General features: G+C 39.6%; 2 protein-coding genes across 3 annotated transcripts in view; one reads left to right on the top strand and one right to left on the bottom strand.

Moving 5' to 3' along the window:
- LOC145444097 (sodium/potassium-transporting ATPase subunit beta-1-interacting protein 3-like) overlaps nt 1-20,734 on the top strand; it is a 372,797-nt gene that overhangs the window by 34,121 nt on the left and 317,942 nt on the right. The gene's annotated exons all lie outside the window — the stretch shown is intronic.
- Nucleotides 7,667-20,734, bottom strand: part of LOC145444077 (uncharacterized) — a 192,172-nt gene continuing 179,104 nt past the window's right edge. The window contains exons 26-45 of one of the 2 annotated variants that reach the window (XM_080321988.1): nt 19,994-20,081; nt 19,258-19,392; nt 18,935-19,200; nt 18,777-18,873; nt 18,535-18,584; nt 17,829-17,992; nt 17,655-17,754; nt 17,515-17,591; nt 16,736-16,870; nt 16,204-16,329; nt 16,004-16,143; nt 14,979-15,114; nt 14,349-14,452; nt 13,214-13,347; nt 11,375-11,451; nt 11,200-11,316; nt 9,912-10,055; nt 9,650-9,798; nt 8,022-8,157; nt 7,667-7,963 (exon numbers count right to left, since the gene is read on the bottom strand). In XM_080321988.1, the coding sequence (XP_080178114.1) occupies nt 7,889-7,963; nt 8,022-8,157; nt 9,650-9,798; nt 9,912-10,055; nt 11,200-11,316; nt 11,375-11,451; nt 13,214-13,347; nt 14,349-14,452; nt 14,979-15,114; nt 16,004-16,143; nt 16,204-16,329; nt 16,736-16,870; nt 17,515-17,591; nt 17,655-17,754; nt 17,829-17,992; nt 18,535-18,584; nt 18,777-18,873; nt 18,935-19,200; nt 19,258-19,392; nt 19,994-20,081 (2,450 nt within the window). In that variant the 3' untranslated portion in view covers nt 7,667-7,888. The remainder of the gene's footprint in view (nt 7,964-8,021; nt 8,158-9,649; nt 9,799-9,911; nt 10,056-11,199; nt 11,317-11,374; nt 11,452-13,213; nt 13,348-14,348; nt 14,453-14,978; nt 15,115-16,003; nt 16,144-16,203; nt 16,330-16,735; nt 16,871-17,514; nt 17,592-17,654; nt 17,755-17,828; nt 17,993-18,534; nt 18,585-18,776; nt 18,874-18,934; nt 19,201-19,257; nt 19,393-19,993; nt 20,082-20,734) is intronic. The other variant, XM_080321989.1, reaches the window with a different exon arrangement.

Raw genomic sequence — 20,734 nt, 5'->3', positions numbered from 1 at the left:
ATAATGTATATTGTATATCCACCTAGGTGACGTTCTTCCAGGTTGAAGCAAATAATGTACGAATGAGATGCATGTCGCAGTCACTAACGATGCCGTGTATGCCAGAGGATACTTGATTACTTGGGTGCAAGGATCGTTTTGTATCGCATGTCGTTGTTAGATCAAGCTGCTAACCGATGTGGTGGGCAGGGCCGTAACAGCACTTCGCCAGGCCCCCCCCAAAACTTTGGTCTTGGGCCCCCCATAGGGTTATAGACCTAACTATAGACCCCCCCTCCGGCGATACACTGTTTACCACTATTCTTAATATTCATTGGGAGTATGTTTAGTGAATCAGCTTTTGCCGCTTGAGCGCGCGAAGCGCGGAAAATTTCTAGAATTCATGATTTCATCGGTCAGTATGATCGGGAATTGCATATATTGGTATCAATTTTTATCTTCTCTCTGCTCACGTAACCAGATTTGCCGGTAGAGCTGATTGAGGTGTGTTTGAAAAGGTAGGACCACTCAATAATAATTAAACATCTTCGGGCGTATACCCGTTGGCAGGGACGAAACAGCACCTCGTCAGGCCCCCAAAAACGTGGGTCTTGAGCTCTCATAGGGTGATAGAACGACCCCCCCCCATCACGTTGTTCGCGTTTGTCACGAAATTATCTGTACTGCATTGTGAGCCAGCGCGAGGCGCGAAAATTTTCGATAATTTATGATAAAATCGGTCAATCAGATCGGCGATTGCATATATAGTATGATATCAATTTATTGTCCTCTCTACTCACGTAATTAGATTTACCGGTAGAGCTAAGTGAAGTGTCTTGAAAACGGGAGGGCCCGTAAACAATGACTAAACATCTTCGGGCGGACGGACCCGTTGATATGACTTCGTTACATGATGTTATTTCGTGACTTCCAGTCTGCTATATCAAAAAATATAGAATCGCCCAAACGTAGGCTTCTAAACTAAGAGACGCACACGATTTCAAATTGGTATTTCTTCAATGGCATAAAAATTTTCCAAGTGGGATGGTATTTGTCTTGTGAGGTTCAGATTGCAAAGACAGGAACATTCGGTGCCAGTCATTTAGGCGCCTATGGACAATTAAACCTATAGGCATTTTGTATAGCCTATATAACGAGGTCTTCGGTCTGCATAAGGGCATAGACCTTTTCGGCCAAGCTTTTCTCGCTGCCGATCGTTCTGGCACACTTCTTGGAGTCGCATGTTATATGGCCTAAAACTTGATTGTATGTCATGGTTGGTCGTGGCGCGGTAATGGCCCAATACCCTATAATATAGAGAAACGGCTACATGAAATCGCGCGCAGCGCGAAAATTTTTTTTTAAAAAAATACTCTATGATTTATGCTAATTCACGAAATAATTTTGGGCCCCCTTCGAGCTCGGGCCCCCCCCAATTGGGGGGTTTGGGGTGCGGCAGTTACGGTGCTGGTGGTGGGCATAGGACGTAAATGTGCCCGCTATATAATTAAATTACTGTTATAATAATAGATAACTTCAGATACTTTGCGTCATCTAATGCAGCATCATCGATCGATGCGACATCAAATGCAGCGCCATCGACCGATGAAAAAATGCCCATGCCAAGCCTTCAAAGAACAATGTGCAATTCAGCGAACAATCTTGATGACACAGACAAGTCCTAATCGTTCATTATAATTCGACATTTGAATGCAGTGCAAATACTTATCGCCGTGTAAAGTGCATCTGATCTCTCGTGCCCTTGGGTGTTTTCTGTGAAAAGCATTTACTGGACACATTGCATTCATGCAACTACTTGCATATGAATTGTGAATGATTGTAATCATATCTTCAATTGCTTCAGATTTTGAGAAATTGGTAACGGAATAAACAAACCTTTTGTAGCAAAATATGATCAGATTATCTACGTTTGCATCACTAATGGGCTTGGGTGATGGAGATGCGAAGAAACAGCAAGGCTATCGAGTCTGCACTACGGTTTTATCTTTCCACGCAATCCCATTGCGTTGATCGCCTGGCGTGGAAGCTGTGTGGACACCAGTTTTAATGTAAAGACGTTTGTCTGACCGAGCAATAAGATGTACGCAGTACGCTCATACATTACTCTATCAAATATTTATCTAGATTCTAGAAAGTTCAAGGAACGTATGTCTCGGTGTTAGTTTACAACGCACCGTCCCAGAGTACTTTTTCAATAGTCGGTGGGAATTAAATTCATTTCTGCAGCGAACAGAGAAGGTGACACGTGTAAAGCCGTGCAAATTTTGAACCCATCCCTAAACTACTCAATAAAGTGGTAATGTAACTTAGGTAGGCCTACGTGCGATAATATAGCGGAAGTCGTCAATACAAACAATGTTCCCTCTAATTTTTCAAGAGTCTGCGCAAACACGCCAACTCACTGCGCAGGCCCTCGGACAACAGTGCGCAACCACCCTCCAATAGGGTGATAAAACTGACTACTGAGGGGTTTCGCCCCCCAGACCCCCTAGGCCTCTAGACTTTTTCCGGTACTTATCATCTATATTGGGTGCCCAATTGGTAGTAGCGTCCCTAAACGCGCGAAGCGCGAAAAAATTCTTCAATTAATGATTGCATCGGCCAATATGATCGGGAATTCCCTATATATTGCTATCAATAATGCTCACATAATCAGATTTCCCGGTAGAGCTGATCCAGTGAGGTGTGTTGGAATAGATTGGCCCTCTAAATAATAATAAAACATCTTCGAGCGTACCCGTTGATATAATGACTTCGTTACATGATGCTATTTCCTGACCCCTATCTGCTATGTCAAAAGATATTGAAATCGCCAAAACGTACTAAAGTAAAAGACGTACACGATTTCAAATTGATATTTCTTAACTGGAAAGTAATGTCCCCTCAATATGGCATTTGTCTTGTTGTGGGACTCGGATCGCCAGGACAGGAACATTCGGCACCAGCCATTTAGGCGACTATGGACATGGACAATTACACAGATATTCGTATCAATTGTATATATCGAAGTTTTTGGTCAGCTCCGGGGCAGTCTTTTTCGCCCAAGGTTTTCTCGCTGCTGATAGTTCTGGCGCACTTCTTGGAGTCGCATGTTACATAGCCTTTAACTTCATATGTCTTGGCGCGTCATGGTGCGGTAATGGCCGACACCCAACTGCCCATTTTTATAAATCATGCGTAATTTTTGTTGGGAAAGGGTACCGAATAATCAGATATCTGACAATAATAAAACGCGCGTAGCGCGAAAAAAAATTCCTGAAAAATTCAAAAAAAAATACATCATGATTTATGTTAATTCTCGAAATAATTTTGGACCCCCTTCGAGCTCGGCCCCTCCAATTGGGTGGTTTGGGGTGCGAAAGTTACGGTCCTGAGTAAATCTTACGCAATGTTCATGCCACGCGGAGAAGACTATTCGTTAGTTTCTCGCAGATTAACTTCGAGCTAGCCCATTGTTATTTATACCTTTGTTAAACCATGTTATTTCGCCATTCCCAGAATATAATGCGCTATTGAAATGATATCAGTATCGCTCACGCGTACGAGGCCATACTAAAAAAATATTGTCCGTGAGTCCCACGTGATTGTGAATTCTCATTTCTTCACGGAGCGCATTAGTTACCTTTGCGGGGCGCACTTGTACCTCGGTTCCAGACTTCAGTGATAACACTATTTGGCCCTGGCAATGTTCCATCTTAATTTTCACGAATCTGCGCGCCTGCGTGGTCCATTGGACAACAGTGCGCAACAACTATAAAAAAACATAATTTCTAATTTCTTGTGCGCAGCGTAGATTTTCTGTGCGCAGACACCGTTTCAGCACTGCGCATTTGCGCACGTGCGCAGCTTAGAGGGAACATTGAATACAAACCTTGCCACCAGCAAGTTCGTATTGCAAATGAAGAAGATCTACTTGACTATTGTCAAATTGGATGCAAAGGGCGGATTTTGATCCAACTAGATGCGCCAAAATCACGGACTGGCCATGAACTCGTGGCCGGCCACGATGAATTCGTATGGCCGGCCATGAAATTCACTGTGGCCGGCCACGAGACAACGCATTTTCATGGCCGGTCACGAGATATTCGTGGCCGGCCACAAAAAAATCTGTGGCCAGTAAGTGGCCACGGGAAAGCTGAGACCCCTACTGCTTGTCGTTACACTGACACTGTTGCCCTACCTCGCCCAGACATTGCTTCATTGATCATTTGCTACTACCATCGTTTAATTTTTCTTCTATTTTAATTTTTTTAACTACCGTAACATTTTTTACAGCCAGACTGTTTAGAGTCAAGTGTACCTGTTTGATGCTGGTGTGATCAGACTAGATGACCTTCACGGTCTTATCGATAATTCCTATCTAATACCGAATACTGTGCAGTGTGCATGCATATTTTCTGTACCACCACCATTGCCGTGTGTTATGTATTTTGGTTTGATGAAAATAAAGACTCTCTCTCTCTCTCTCTCTCTCTCTCTCTCTCATGGAACCTTATTCTCGATGGACAGGGCCCTAGTCCTATTATACTAATGTCCTACTGGTAGATGCAGTACTCACCTTTCTCGTGAGTCGCAGAGAGATAAAATTGTAGAATAAAAACAATGGCTGTGATACTGGTAACGATACCACGATTCTCTTTTCTGAACTTCATTATCCCTGCAATGCAGGTCCGTGGAAGTATCTTTTGCAGGAACGTCTATTCTAAGAACAGAACATTATAACTTCTCGAACGGCAATCCCCGTGTGCTCAAGAATGGATGCTGAAGAATATCTACTATAGTTTCTGATATCTATGCTACACAAATGAACCGTATAATTGCACAGTTGCAAAGTCGCTTCCTGCTGTATGCATTAGTACGGATAGGAAGACATCTTGTAGGCCTAGCGATGGAGTCGCTGACTACACGTAAGTGACCGAATGTGAAGAGATAGTTTTCCATAACTTTGTGGCACCCAGAGGTGGTCAATAACGAAGTACTTCTACTTTTTGATGTACTTGAAGTAGATTTGGCCTACTCACACCACTTTTTAAGTAGTTACGATTTTAGACTACTTCTACTTCTACTTGACAGTTTTCAGTTTTGTAGGCAAAATTAAGCGGAGAATATCTACTTACTTACTTACTTATGAACCACCACTCCTACTTCTACTTGAGTAGAAATTCCGGCGTTACTTCTACTTCTACTTGAGTAGCGACGGTGACTACTTTGACCACCTCTGGTGGCACCTAATTACGTTTTTCACATAACGACTCGCCTACATTTCGTACCGACGCCTGTGCCTCTTTATTTGTATTCTATTATTTTAAAATTTAAAATTCAAATTCAAAAATTGTCCCTGGGCCCAGTGACTTTTACTGTTACTTCCTTATTCAATAAATTGCGTTGATAACAACCAGATATATTGAGGGGCCTGATCTGACATGGTGCTGGTACGGCCCCGTCAGATTAGATGCTTGTTTGTCAATGGAAATCCTCGGCGTGCAGCCGTAGGCCTACAGCCCTACACCCTTTCCTATATGCTGCCTGATGCATTAGATCAGAGGTCTCAAACACGCGGCCTGCGAGACAATTTTGTGCGGCCCGCATTTTGAAATTTCAATTATTCAACAACAAAGTCAAGTGTCATATATCTTTTTTAGATTTAATAACTTGAAGATCACTCTAAAACTACTACTAAAACCTAAAATCTCAACAAATATCACTATCACATCACTTCTAAAATCTACCATGAAGTGGAAGATCGCTATTACGTCACATTTCCAGTTCATCATGATAAAACATGACCCGTTGATGATTCGTGACTGAAAATTGTGTATTTGTTTGGTGCGACCTTTCGTCAAAATACTCGATGTTGGTTGAACCGGGTGATAAACTAAAAATGACTCGAGTTGAGTCGGGTCAAGCGTTGAAATCAGAGACGGGCTTGCGTCTCGGGAAAGTGACTTGGTAATTCTACGGACGCAACAATCTATGAAACTGTCATGAGGAATAGTAATATTCTATATCAAAATGTCGTAGCTTGCGTTGCGTGGGATATATCTCATCAGGTCAGTATCGAAACCATTGGCATTCTGTGGCCCCCGTGACGTATATTTGGTTGAATCCTAAGTATTGTCTGTTCTCTTTATCCGTGTTATTATCAGTGGCGAGTAAGGTAGTGGTACGCTTCACAGCTGTATCACCAATGGCGATTGGACATTTCTATTCGAGGGGTTAGCCCATTCGTGGTACGAAGCACCACATCAGGGAGTGCGAGATGCATTGTGGAAATAGGCTCATATGCTGTGGAATATTTTCTGTGCCGATTTATTCAACTGGAAAATATACGCGCGATTTTATGCGAATAGGCTGGACTATTCCTGGACTGTTCAACCTTTTTGCTATCCACCGCGGCATTTCGATTCCATATAGGGATGGTGTGAACGTGAGGTACACGACGCGTCGAAAAAAGTTCGAGAACCACTGCCAATTTTCTTTGTTGCGCACGAGAAAGTATACTGGACATTAGGGCTCTTCAAAAATGACTTTTTTTCTCAAATCGTACTGGCTACTTGATAAAATTGTTAGGTTACCTAATTTAAGCCTACACACAAAATTTAGTTCAATTCCAGCCAGTAACTGCTTTGCTACAGGAGAAGTAAGTTTATATTTATTATATAAAAATAAATAATAAGAAATTTGAAAATTTTCTGTTCACCCCACGAAAGTGTTAGGCTGTCTATAGAAACGATGCTCACCAAATTTGGTTCAATTCCAACCAGTGGAAGCGGAGTTATTGCTGTCGAAAAATTGGGATTTGAATAAAATAGTATTTACGGTGAGCACAACTTTAATAAATAAACAAAGAATCGGTCACCGTAAATACTATTTTATTCAAATCCAAATTTTTCGACGGCAATAACTCCGCTTCCACTGGTTGGGATTGAACCAAATTTGGTGAGCATCGTTTCTATAGACAGCCTAACAATTTCATGGCGTGAACAGAAAATTTTCAAATTTTTTATTATTTATTTTTATATAATAAATAGAAACTTTCTTCTCCTGTAGCAAAGCGGTTACTGGCTGGAATTGAACCAAATTCTGTGTGTAGGCTTAAATTAGGTAACCTAACAATTTTATCAAGTAGCCAGTACGATTTGAGAAAAAAAGTCATTTTTGAAGAGCCCTACTGGACATATAACTAACATTCCATGTTCGTATTTTCAGCATGATTTACCACGCTTGAAATACATCAAAGGGGGCAGTAGTTGTGAGGAGCTGAAATACTCAGTAAGAATGCATCTTACTCGTTCCAGAATAGTAGCCGAAGTGATGATTTAATGAGCATGACTGCGGTCAGACCACTTTCTTAAGTCACTTAGAATCAATGCATATTAAACCACGATCTTGCAACTCTGGTAACACGAAGGTTTCAGTTTCTTCCAACGATATCGATGATTAGATGCGTTTACTTCGATGTTAAATTCAAGAATCTGATCTGGGGGCCGGATGACAGTTAGATCGGGAAATTCATGGATGACAGTAGTCGAGTAGTGTATTAGTACGAAGTAATTATTGATAATAACAACGCAGTCGCACTTGCTCGGTAATCAAATCGGAGCTTTCTTCATTCTCTAACCTTACGAAATAATCAGTCTCCTATCTATCAGATTAAGAACCGGTGCACTATAGCCATTCCAATGTATTTTATACTAAAAGTCACAGCAAAGATTCGCTGTGATGGCAATGATTACAAGGTTTTTAAAACACGAAAACACATAGGTATGCATAGAAATCGGTCCAACTCAAAGATGCAGTTTTAATATTGCAATATTTGCGATATGCATAGACGTTCGTGACGCACGGGTGACAATTAGCAGTTCAGTAATCGAGTGAAAAAATACAATTATTGAAAATTCCCGTACAGGTCGAACAGCTGCAAGTATTCCGAAACTGCGTGGTAGCAAAATTCATACTGCTCCTGAAAGTGGAAAATTTTGTCAAATACTACAGCTTCGAAGGTAATTCACAATTCTGACCTTGGTCTCAACCATTCCGGGTCGCATGTCTCTCAAGTCCTTCACTGCTCTGAAGACATCCACCCTGTTCTCGTTTTTGAGTCTCTCTATGAGGTTCGAGATTGCGCAAAAGGTTCCACTACGTCCCGATCCATCACTGAATGATTGCCATGAAATCATCAACTTCAGGAGTCGTTAAAGTCAATGGTGCCCCAGTGAATAAGGTGCGCAATAATGATTTTATTCATTGTCACGTCGTCATCATTTTGGCTATGTATAACACATTGGGTAGGCATGGAGCAATAGGTATTTTTAGCATCTGCGCCGTTGACAATTCCAAATGAATCAACCAGTTCCAAATTTCCATATCGGGCAAGCCCTCCGCACTATGTAAAATTATGTCTAGATATCGAGGCAGACTTGGACAACTAGATAATTCTAGTTAGTTAGACTAGTTAGAGTAATCTAATCTCATTTATTCATGATCTAATTCAGGGGCTGGCAACTTCTCCAGTAGGCGAGACTGATATGGGAAAATGAGGTACTTGGCGGCCCGGATTCCCGAATCGATACATTAATCACGGATTTATTCACCTATACGAGGAATAAATCGTATTTAATGTAAACTTTAAGTTTAAAGCATAGAGACCAAAAACAGTATTCACTGAATTTATTAGCGTAATGTACTTCAATAGCTGTTGAAGTCAATGAGACATCTGTGGTCAATGAAAGTTTTCAACAAGTTCGTTGAATTCTGGCTGCATGTCGGACGTACAAACCCTTAGTAAAGACTGCATGTGGACATCAGTTAGATTGGAACGCAACTTTGTATTGTTAATGTTCATGATCGTAGATGTTTGCTTGCAAATGTATGTAGGGTAGACCCGGCAGCCACCTACGGGTTTGTTATCTATAGTAAGACCGGAAAGTGTCAGCGAGCCGGTTAAAATCGCACCGAGGTCCGTATGTTACCCGTTCCTAATCTAATTCAGGAAATGGTCCCATGCTCTAATTCAATTCTAATCAAATTTATGGTTTTCCCAAAAAAACTTCAGTAGAACTGTATAGTATGAAACCAGTCAAGCTTGATGTGCAGACATTTGCCAATCTCATACTGATGAGCATAAGCTCTGATTTGATATGAACTGAGCTTGATTTTTGTTGTATTTCTTTCTAATTTGTAATTCAATTTGAATTCTAAGTTTTTGGCAAATTAAGTAATTTTAATTCTTATCCAATTTGGACAAAAATTGTGTAGCGATAGTTCCGATCCGAATCTAATTTGAAAAAAAACACGGTGTAGCTATAGTTCTAATTTCAATCTAATTTGGAAAATCTGAACATCGAATTTCATAGTGTTTCAGTAACAATAGTAAGAACCGTGCTGTCCGAGAAATGAAAGGGTGGCGGCATATTTACCCTATTTTGGGTGAATTTCATAGTGCTAATTGATATATTTGGAGCTATAACAGGCGCAGCAGCAGAACCGTGAACGGGCCACGGGTTGCCGACTACTATTGTAGAGGGATGAAAGGTTTTGTACACAAGATTATTCGAGAAATCTACAATCGCCAACAAAAATGCTACATAATCCTCAAATTTCAATATCGATGGCTGGAAGCCGATTAGATAACAAAATCAAACTGTACCCGCAATGAACCACAGTGGTACGGGTCTCTTGGTCCGACCGAGCTTGATAGCGCTTCTCAATTTTGGAGATGATCTCAAGGACAGCATCAGACCCGGAAGGCGCGTTGTGCTCTGGCCATCCCCCATAGCTGATTTGCATCACGTTGATCTGCGAAGAATTACGAATATGTTGCGTTTATTTGGGATTAAAGAAACTCGTTGCCGGCGTTGGTATATTACGTCACAAGTACCACGGACGCAAAATATCACTTGCCGACTAACCTTTTTGGATTTATTTGAAACTTCAAACATCCTCTCGATAAGTCCATTATCTTCATTCTCTTCCAACGTCCGAACCGTTGCGATTTCATATTTTTGAGACTGGGAGAGCTCCGGCCAATAAGAAATCATGTCAGATCCTTTCTCCTGAACAAATTATGAGAATAATAATCTGAATTCGAAACATTACTTGAAACAGTTTGTCTATTGAATAAAAAATCCAGGTTTCTTAATTTCATACGATTGATTAAAGTTGTAAAGTTTGTTAGCAGTCACGGCCTATGAAGGTATACGATCTCCCACAGAGTATTGTGAAGTGTGTTCTATATACTAGAGCAAGTTGTTCAGTTAGCACAGTGGTTCCCAACCTTTTTCGTTTCGTGCCCCCCTTGGCCGATATTCGAGCTAAAATTCCTCCCTATGAAAAAGTTGCCTATGATTGAATAAAGTGCTTTTTAACGCGCAATCATTTGGTGCCTGAGCAGTTATTGGCCAAACATATTCAGATATCTCTGAACTATGGCGAATGCGGACCGCACTAAACTTTGGTAAAGTACAGTCAAATTTGACCTGTTTTTGACCAATCCGCCAATTTCACCAAGTCCGCTTGCTATGGGCTTGAGTTGAATCGATGAATTTGGTACGGTATGTCTTTCACATCAGCTCATATGTTGGTTTAAAAAGTTAAACAATTTCACTAGCGGCCTTGTGCATAATACGTCTTGACATTTTCATGCTTAGTAGCAATTTGGTCGAGAGGCTGTCGCGGACCCAACGAAATCGTCTCGCGAGCCTCACTTTATCAGGGGGTGTAATATCTACGGAAGGCATATAAACATACACCTAGCTTGAAATCCGCCAAATAAACATACAATTGTAAAGAACTAATTTCTAATTAACAGTTCTATACCATAAAAATCTAAAAACCTTGTGAACCCAGTGTATCTTCCGATACAATGCCAAAGCCAGATTTCCCCTAAAAATAAGCCAGATTCCCCCCTAATAATTTCAAAATCCCCCCCCCCCCCGGTTGGGAACCACTGAGTTAGCATTTCCCACCAGAGGGGGTAAGTAACGAGGTGCATCTACTTTTTCGGAGTATTCAAGTAAGCCTCTTATGTAGATGATGATCCACGATAAAAATTGCATGCCAACAAGCAAAGTTAATGTACGATGAAAAATCCTACTGTAACTAATAGGGAGAGAAGAGCAATAAAGCTAGTTCAAATTTTCAAATTTCTAACGGAATACGTCTCCATGGTAAAAATTATAATAAGATGAGTTTACAAACCGCCCCCAATGCTACAATGACGTCAACATCGTTGTCCAAAACCATTCGCCAAAATAAATTGAAGCTGATCTCGTCCGGATTCTGAGCCGCTATGTATCGGTCTGAAGCGTTATAGGACTGCAAATGCACACATCTCTTACTTGACATGGAATAATTGCCTTGCAAATATACTGACCGCTACAATGCTTCCATTGTAGTATGGAGTTTGCTTGTCATTAGGCTGCATTTGGACGAAGACTAGGTTGTGATCGTCTGTAAAATTGATCGGAAAATATGGAATTTTACATGGGATCTAACGTTTGGGAATAAATATCACGAAACCGTGATTGCAATGAATCAAAGTATCATGTACCGCTGTCGGACTGTCTCAACACGGTCAATAATTTATATTGCATGTTAGCCTCCGCAGTAAAAAGACGACCTAGGACTTATGTACTAAGTATGGAAATGGTTCCAAACATTTTTGGTTTCACTTTGAGACAGAGGTCAGGCTGAAGTTGCAGGAAGTTTCTTCAGCGAATACAATATGGCGCGACCAGCATCGGACGCATGTGATAACACAGCACTAGCCGTTAAAGTGAGCTATACACTAGTAAACATGTTTCACCGTTTTCACATTCTCAGATTTATATATAAATAGTACTTATGTGAAACATGCCATTTATGTGAAACACATTACTGGACATTCCATATTCAACCTCCTACTTGGATAGTGGTAGTTATGACTAAATACAGAAAACATATGTCGTTTCCAAACTACATCACACATAAATTGCCGCCGTAGCATATATGTGTAAGATTGTTCATAGAAAGCACATATGGTAAGTGTGCATAGTAACCATTTTTGTCCTCTTTTACATACCAAACAGACATGGGAACCGGAAATGCCCAGGCAGACGTAGCAAAAGCTTGCAAAAAATATATGTTTCATGGACATTTTCATGCACATTATTTCCTAAGTTGGATCGTCTACTGTGATATAACGACATCCACCTGGCATTCATTGAAATGAAAACATTAATTTTTTTTGGAAAATCCCATTCTGATGTGCTTCACTCAGTGAATCGACTACCCCGATTCTTGGCACACTTCAATTCAGATTATTGTTATTGTGATTCATCTCTGCTACGATCAAATTTTAATGGCAGAAGTGCTTTATTATTGACCACCTCTGCCACTAGTTGATTGTTTATTATTACCACGTCACTCACACAAAATAAATCCTACATTTCGAACTTGATTCACAAGTCACAAGGTTCCAAGTCACATGTCAATTTTACTTTTATAGTTTTGACCCAAGTGAGTCATTTTCAATTCACCGTCAAGTCCGAGTCCAAGTCAGGAAGCAACGGGTCGAGTCTGAGTCATACGGCTGAGACTCGAGTCCGAGTCCAAGTCATTGTGTTCGCTCTTCAGTGTTCAGTCAGTATCGAGTTCAAGTCAGGTTTAACTCACTTATGTGGAATTCTCGCGTGATATCGAAGGCCTCGCATTTATTAGCGTCTACTAATTTTTCTCACTCATGATATGTTTGTTTAGACGGATAAAAAGCCTATTTTCCAAATATCAGTACTGATAGATGAGACTTGAATTAGTCATATAGAATGTCTCATGTCATATAAGGTTACCATACGTCCTCCTTTTGCAGGAAATTGAAAATGTCCTCCGAGGACGCCTAAATGTCCTCCTCTTTGGCAATTCGTCCTCCTTTACGGCTAGGCTAATGGAAAGGGGATAGAGTCAACTGAAAATACGCATCAATGACACAAGTAAGGTCGAGACATTTTCCAAGTTTAAGAAAATGACTCTAGTCAAGTCGAGTCAACACAAATTTCGACTTGAGGTATGACTCAAGTCATTGCGACCCTGGATTGCTGTATCACCAACGTCCACTACTGCTGACTCAAACCAAAATATCAGTGATTGAATAACATAACAATGCGATATCATCGTTTCGTACATTTCAACGGGTAACTTGCTCCAGCGTGCATAGACTCAATCGTTCGAAACTCACATGGTAGAACAGCAGGGTTACGATTGAACTGTTGGTTGCATTCCTTGTGCGCAAATTCCTGCTCCGTATCGAGTGGCAGAAAGTAGTCGAGCTGAGCGAATTCGCGTTCCATGTTCAATGTGTTCGACCCTCCGCTGAACGCGAATAGTGTAGCATAAGAAAAATCACAGTCCTATTCATTTTACTCCTGTATCTAGTGACGGGAAGGGGAGAGGTCATACGCAACTAGCACTATGCAAAATCCAGTACCGGTACCTGAATAAATAATAAAGCTTCAAGTTAAGTGATAGAGAAAGGCTCATAATCTCTAGGGCGCTAGGTAGTTACAAAGCATATAATGTTGATTATACTTGATACTGAAAAATGATATAAAATTATTAACACCAACCATGACACAGCACTCTATGACAATACCACAGGTTAATACCTGTACTATACTTACACTGCTTACTCAACTGGTTGTGATTATAGATTTTCGCAACTTCTACTTAATAGTTTTTAGTTTTCACGCAAAACTAGGCATGGGATAGGCTACTTGTTTACTTACTTTGAAATCTCTACATATATATGTACTGGAGTAGAAATTGATGATGTTACTTCTATTTCTACTTGATTACCAATTAACTATTTTGACCCACTGTGGTCTTGAATGCCACGATCGACGTTTCGCAATGGCAGAAGAAAATATTGAAACAACGATTCTCAATGATAAGACATCTCCTATTGGGAAGGGGCACAAAATTTCGGTAGTCGAAAAGATTGACTATCCCTACTCGACTCAAACCATGAAATTGGATACTCGATTCTGAGTAATCGAATTGTTACGTCCAGCCCTGCCCTATACAACCTCAAATTGAAAAATTTCTCTGTTCTCCCATTTCCCACAATGGAAGTGTAAGTTTATAATATATTTCATGCTTATTGTAATCACATATTCTAATAGAATTATTTTGCCTTGTGGCGAGGTGCGGTTAAAGTGTAAATTTTCGTCTTTAATGAATATTTGATCCCATACCACCAGCAAGAAAACTAAATGTGCAAGACGGATAGAAGAGGCTACCCGCAGCACAAGAAATGACCATTTCTTTCTGTAGACTCGAGCTGTGCTACTTACATCTAGGCTTTTCAAGCTTACCTCTTCAAATCCCGAACAGCTGCATTGAATTCGGAAACGTCTCTGTCACTGTTCGCGAACTGATACAGCTCCAGGACCAACTTGTGGATAAAGACATACTGCTCCTGTATATGAAATAGGAATCGTCGTCTTGTGAGCCAATTTTGGAGATGGCAGATGAACTATGTCACACTGGTGGGCAGACTCACATATCTAATGCCATATTTGCGTCCATTCCGATTATTCGCGAGAGAGCATTTTTATATATCTACTTCATAACTTCATACGTTGAATTGATCTTTAAAGCACTCATATATGCTAATAATGTGAAATGTGTAATGAGTTGATACAATGCTCGCGATACATATGTTAACGGATATGTGCCAGTGAGCCAATCTATTTTGAGGCACACATATGCAGTACACAGTACACAGTTTTTCTATTGTTTATGCGGCATTCCACTTAGATCAAATTGATTTCCTGGTTGTCAAATATCAATGAGACCGAAAAAAGAAGTGATCCCATTAAAAATTCGATTCCATATGACTCACACTGCTGGTAGTACATTCCATGAAATACAAGGAAATGAGTCATCTGCCGTGACAATACAGTTGCAATGTGGCATCTTCCTATTAGGCACCTCATGCTTACCAGCGTTTGAACCATGTCGGGCCTTCGCGTGCGCATTTTTCCGATGACGGACGCAATGTTAATCTCGTCACTTTCTATTATCAGATCTCTGAGATGATCCAGAGCGATAAAGGTTCCTGTTCTGCCCACACCAGCACTGAAACAAATCCGCATTACTTGACTAAACGAAATTAAGTGAATGCCATATTTGGTAAAGGAACTGCATAGTGCGTAAGCCTGAGGACAGGATTGTATTTCTTGATTACCTTGAATCATGTTGGAAATACAGGCATGCTTATAGTGACATTAGTTATTTTGTGTTGAACACAGAGTAGTATTAGAATAAGCATCAATGAATACAGTTGGAAAGTACAAAATTTCACTTCGATTTTTCATTTTTACCAGATATCACACAGCCTTTTATGAGTTACAAGACTGAGTAAATGTCGTGTAGTCGGAAGATTGTGTGTCTTATGTCCATCCTACTAATATTTTCTAATGATGAATGAATCGGGTCTTTCAATCTATCTATATAGATGACTTGCGTTAACACCATTGACAAAAACCCAGAGGTGGTCAAAGCAGTCAGCAATGGTAGTCATGCAGGAATAGAAGTGACGCCATAAATTTCCACTCAATTACAGGTACAAATAGTGATTTATGACACATGTCAAAACTGCTTCCAGAGGAAGTAGATAATTAAGGTATGACAAGCATACTTTTGTTAGTTAATCGGAGGTGGCTGCCTTTGAAATTGGAGGGTGTCTCTTTCCGACCAACGCAAAATGACATAATCATAATCATTTACCGTGATACAAGAGGTATTTTGTCCAGCTGTTATGTCAATTTCACTCGCCAAAGTGACACAAACATACCCTTAAACTGCTGTCAGCTTTGCAAAAATGAGAAGTGTGAAAGTAAGTGGTTATGCGTAAAGTTTAAAAACATAACAACTTGACTAAGTACTGCGAACAGCTAAAAACCTACTTGAGCACTCCCAAAAAGCAGAAGAACTTTTGTTACTGACCACATTTGCAAAAACCAACCTGCAATGCACGACAATAGGACCGGCATCCAGAGGTTGAGAAGCGATCGCATATTCATGAAATCTCAGAAGGCTCGACGTTACAGTTGGAATTCCGTGATCGGGCCACGCAATGAAGTGATACTGAGTCACATCGAATGTCTGCGACAATATGAAATTTGCCACTGAATCAATGAATGGCACCTTTTGTTTTGATCTTACCTCGTTGGATCTTGTGACGGTCATTCTTCGCTGGATGAAATCCCCAAAAGAAACGGTTTCGTGCAGTTTTACAGAAATATCGCCGTAGGTTGCAGCCTCGTCAGGCCAATATTGTGCGCATTTCACCTAAACAATAGATGCTGTAGCTGTTAGCTTTTGCACAATTGCTATACTGAAAATAATGCCACCTCAATTTCATGACATGATGTTATTTCAATGGAAGCTGAGAAAACTGATAATACTTTTACAGTTGGTATACAACACGCATTATATCACAATCTTGTGGTGTTTTGATTTGATGTTTCGATGTAAAATGATAGATTGATCGAAGTACTACGGTAAAATTATTAGGTGTAATATGCTGCGTATTGTGTAATCCCCACAGGAAACCTATAGCACATATAATTATGTCTATTGAGAATTTGTATTCGTCAATATAATAAGCAGAAAGTTTCAGCAATGTGCCACTCAGAGTAAGAAGCCATGGATATCTAGATATCCCTGTAAGAAGCCATTTTTAACAGTGTCCAACCTTCAATTTCTCTATCAGCTTAGTCACCATAACGATCACTCGACACTTCTGCTCGCATATCATCCGCCAGAATTCATCCACCGTTTCCAGCTTAGGCCCTTGCGTCGCTATGAATTTTCGGGGTTGAGAATAGCCCTGAAAACATACAATAAGTTCTGCATCATATGCAAAAGACGATTTCCTGATATAAGAAAGCAGCATTGGTATAAGTTACTGTGACTAGTTTCCAAGAATCGCAGTGTTTTAAAGATCACCATGACACATCATATTTTATAGCCACATTGCGAATATATCATAAATCTTCTGTAAGGATGAGAGTGTAATTATGCGACACTTGGAAGGATAATAGAGGCTATAGCAAGCATCAAAGTCGCATTCCTTTCAAAGGAATACAATCATAATAAGTTTGATCTTTAAGAGAACTTCAAGAGCTTTGCCTTGCCATATTTAAATAAATGAAGTTTCCAATATTATATTTGCGTTGCGTACATATTGGTCGTGACTGAATTTGGGGTTAATTGGTATATTTGAAGGTTCGCCGGTCTGCAACATTGAGTTCTGAAGTTTTACTGGTCACGGGGTCAAAAAGGTTGAGAACCACTGCTCTATACAGCCATTGATATCAATCAGAAACCGAATCCATTTGACACCAAATTGACCAATTTTTGTATTTTAAAATAAATCACAAGGTTAACCTGAAACACTAATGCATACATTACAAACAATGCAAAGGTTTTATGATTTAATTTCACAATTTCTAGTTATACAACCGTTCCTACATCCACATAGGACGCATTGATGTAATCGGAAAATTCCATTCCCGGTATGCTTTTAAGAGCAACTCTTGAGCGATCATCTAAAAAAATTACAGATTTTGTAATCATCTAAAGTAGGTTAATACACGATCTCATGACCTTACACGGCACAATGTTTTTGTAGCGATTCTTCGGTTGGTTGACTCGCAAATTTGCAATATCGTGCGTAAGATTGCATTGCGTTACAGCTCGCGGTAAAGCCCCCTGAAATTTCAAAACATATCCATACCTATCTTGTAAATTATGTATGCAAATAACGGAAGGAAACTATGCGTCACCTTGAATTCCCCTAGAAATTCCATATCATCATTCTTTCGCTTGGCATTGATTGTCTGAAACAGATCGCCTAACCGTATCGCATACCCGGAGAGTTCTCGGTCTATTATGGATTCTGGCTTGTCCTGAAGATCAATGAATTCGGCTGGCTCTATTGAAAGGGATTCTGTTGAAATTACAACGATTAAGCAATCAAAGTTTCAGAAAATTTTTCATTTGATGATACCTGGATTTTCAAAATCAACGTTGAATAAGAATTATGGGCATATCGCTTTTGGTCAATTCCAGAGTCAGAAAATGTTTTGACTTTACTTGTTATACATACAGATATACCGCAAACATGATACTGTGATAGTATCAAAACTAACATTTCCAAGAATATTATATCACACGACATATATTTTGACATAAGAAACTGAGAATTGGCATGGAGTCAAGTTATTGCCAAAAGAACGATATTCAAATCCAAACACAGTAAAGGCCGGGATAACATAGAAAGGCTGCTAAGTAATTTCTGGATAGCAATAATGCTGGGTGAAACGAGTACCAGTCAATGTTGTCTTATATCAGGCATCTGAGATTTAACAATGCGACAGGACTGCAGGCTGATAAATTTACCCAAAGCTAGTAAAGAGGATGTATGGTGCACAGATGAATATGAATACACTACCAAAGTTACTTCATTGACATTAGATATGTGCTATGCACCTGGATCAGGTCTTGGTTGCACAGGAGACTGTTTGGGATTTGATGACTTCCTGATAAAATAGAAAAATATATGTAAAAAATCAACACAAGTACAAGGAAAAGTATCTAAACTTTTATGATGAAATATAAAATATAACACAATCAATATCGTCTAGAAAAGTGAATAGATGTAAGATATATATGATCTATTAATTCTACTACACATCATTGAGTACCATTTGATATATGTAAATATTTCTTACCTGCGATACACAAGGATTCCGACAATGACCAGAGCGATTACCAAAATAATTGCAACGGCAATCAAGGCAGCGATAGTATTATTACCCCCATTATTAACTAAAACAAATTGATGATCATTATCATTCTGCCGAAGTATCACATGTCATCTGTAACTTACTAGGAATGCTCCAGCTTTGCGACAGCGGACTGGCTGTCAAAAATGGTTCGCCACCGTCACCGCTGCGAGTCGACACCAAAACATAGTGGCGATAAAAAAGGTCTGGATTCAAAGGATAATTTTCTCCGTAGACAGCACCACGATTTTGTGCGGCACGCTTGTTTCGTTTTGTTTCAGGCAGTGATTCGCAAACCCCGTTAACATCGTTGATATCGCAGCATGTGATTTCTCCATTCCCAAATTGCAAGGTCACTTTGTCATCAAATCTTGAGATTTACGAGAATGTGGGACGTCAACAGAGACTACCATAACAAAGGCGATACCTTGCAGTTGCATACGCAATATAACTGTCCCCGACGTCAATAGTAGAATTGGCTTGCTTCAGCATATCAATAGAAGTTGTTACTTCTGTAGAATTCGATGAAGTGTTCGACACTCTCATAACCACAAAATAGCAACTGGAAATACATAATATAGAGAGAGTGAACTGGAAGTACTATGGAATTGGCACACAATTTGTTCAAAACGAGAAAAGGAGTAGAGTAATCATTACAGTGTATAAGTGATACAACTTCTTCACTTCTGCATAAGTACAAGACAAGTTAAATCAGGAAGAATCAATTCGGTTGGCATTGTTTGCCTCAAATTTCATATTCTTCTACGATTTTTATTTGATGTAAATCAGGGTGGGTGTTTGATCATCTGCCTATTTCAAGTCATTTCTAGTCCTCCTAATCTTTTAATTGTATTTTGAACTAGTGAAAATATTATTAAACAAATTATGTAATTTAAACGATTCAATCCATCAAACACATCTGGCATGGTTATTGAACGGTAGACGACAAAGAGCATCCTACTCCATGCACAAGTCAACAAAAGAATCAAATCCGCAAAAAACATCAAGGACAAAATAAACTACGTCCTTATTCATTATATACTGTATTAAAAATAATAACAGACACACACTGGACCAATAATGCCAAATACAATATAAAAATTATAAGGTACCGATTTTATTTTCTTATATATAATATGTAACATTAAAATATCACAACCCACCTGACAGGTCCATTTCGCTCATTCACCTGCATCAGCGTTACAGATGAAAGTCCTTCTCCTAGTCTTGGAAGAGCGATTTCATCGGGGCCTAAAATATTAATGAAAAAAAAGTAAGATGGATACAGATATGCAATAATGCAGTGGTCCCCAACCACTGGTCTGCGAACCAGTATTTGTAACTATTGATGCCAGCCCACAGTAGCAATTTTTAATTAGTACTCAAAACATTTGTACTCCTGAAATCTGTAAAGCAGATGGTGCCTGGTGAATCCATAAGTGTTGTATAATGGTAACCTGATTCATGAGCCCCCCGTGTCTGCAAATCTGGCCTTATTTGAAATGATTCTGCTTTGAAGGGAAAAAAGCTTGAAACCATAAAGAAATCTGAAACCTGAAATGTGCTGGCACTTGTACAAAAATCCAGTTAATATTTTTGCATAATTTGAATTTGATTTCATTGTTTGACGTAATATTAAGGTATCTCTTATTTCAATATACAGTATATCTAAACCCAATTAGTGTAGCATTGGCATTCACGCAGCGACCAAATTAAAACAACGTTGCAAATTGCATAACTGCGGAAAATGAAGATTAGGTTTTGTCATTGATTTTACTATCCACTGACAATTTTGCAATTAAGACCCTTCGTTCAAATACACGAAAATTAGAACAATCCACTCGTGGTTGATGGACCACAGTTTAATTATCGCCATTCCAATCGGAGAAATATTTTGGAAATCA

The sequence above is a fragment of the Botryllus schlosseri genome, chromosome 8, assembly GCF_051294905.1.
Source record: "Botryllus schlosseri isolate E-star chromosome 8, Bs_hap1, whole genome shotgun sequence".
Taxonomy (NCBI): Eukaryota; Metazoa; Chordata; class Ascidiacea; order Stolidobranchia; family Styelidae; genus Botryllus; species Botryllus schlosseri.
This window is presented reverse-complemented; position numbering and strand designations above follow the sequence as displayed.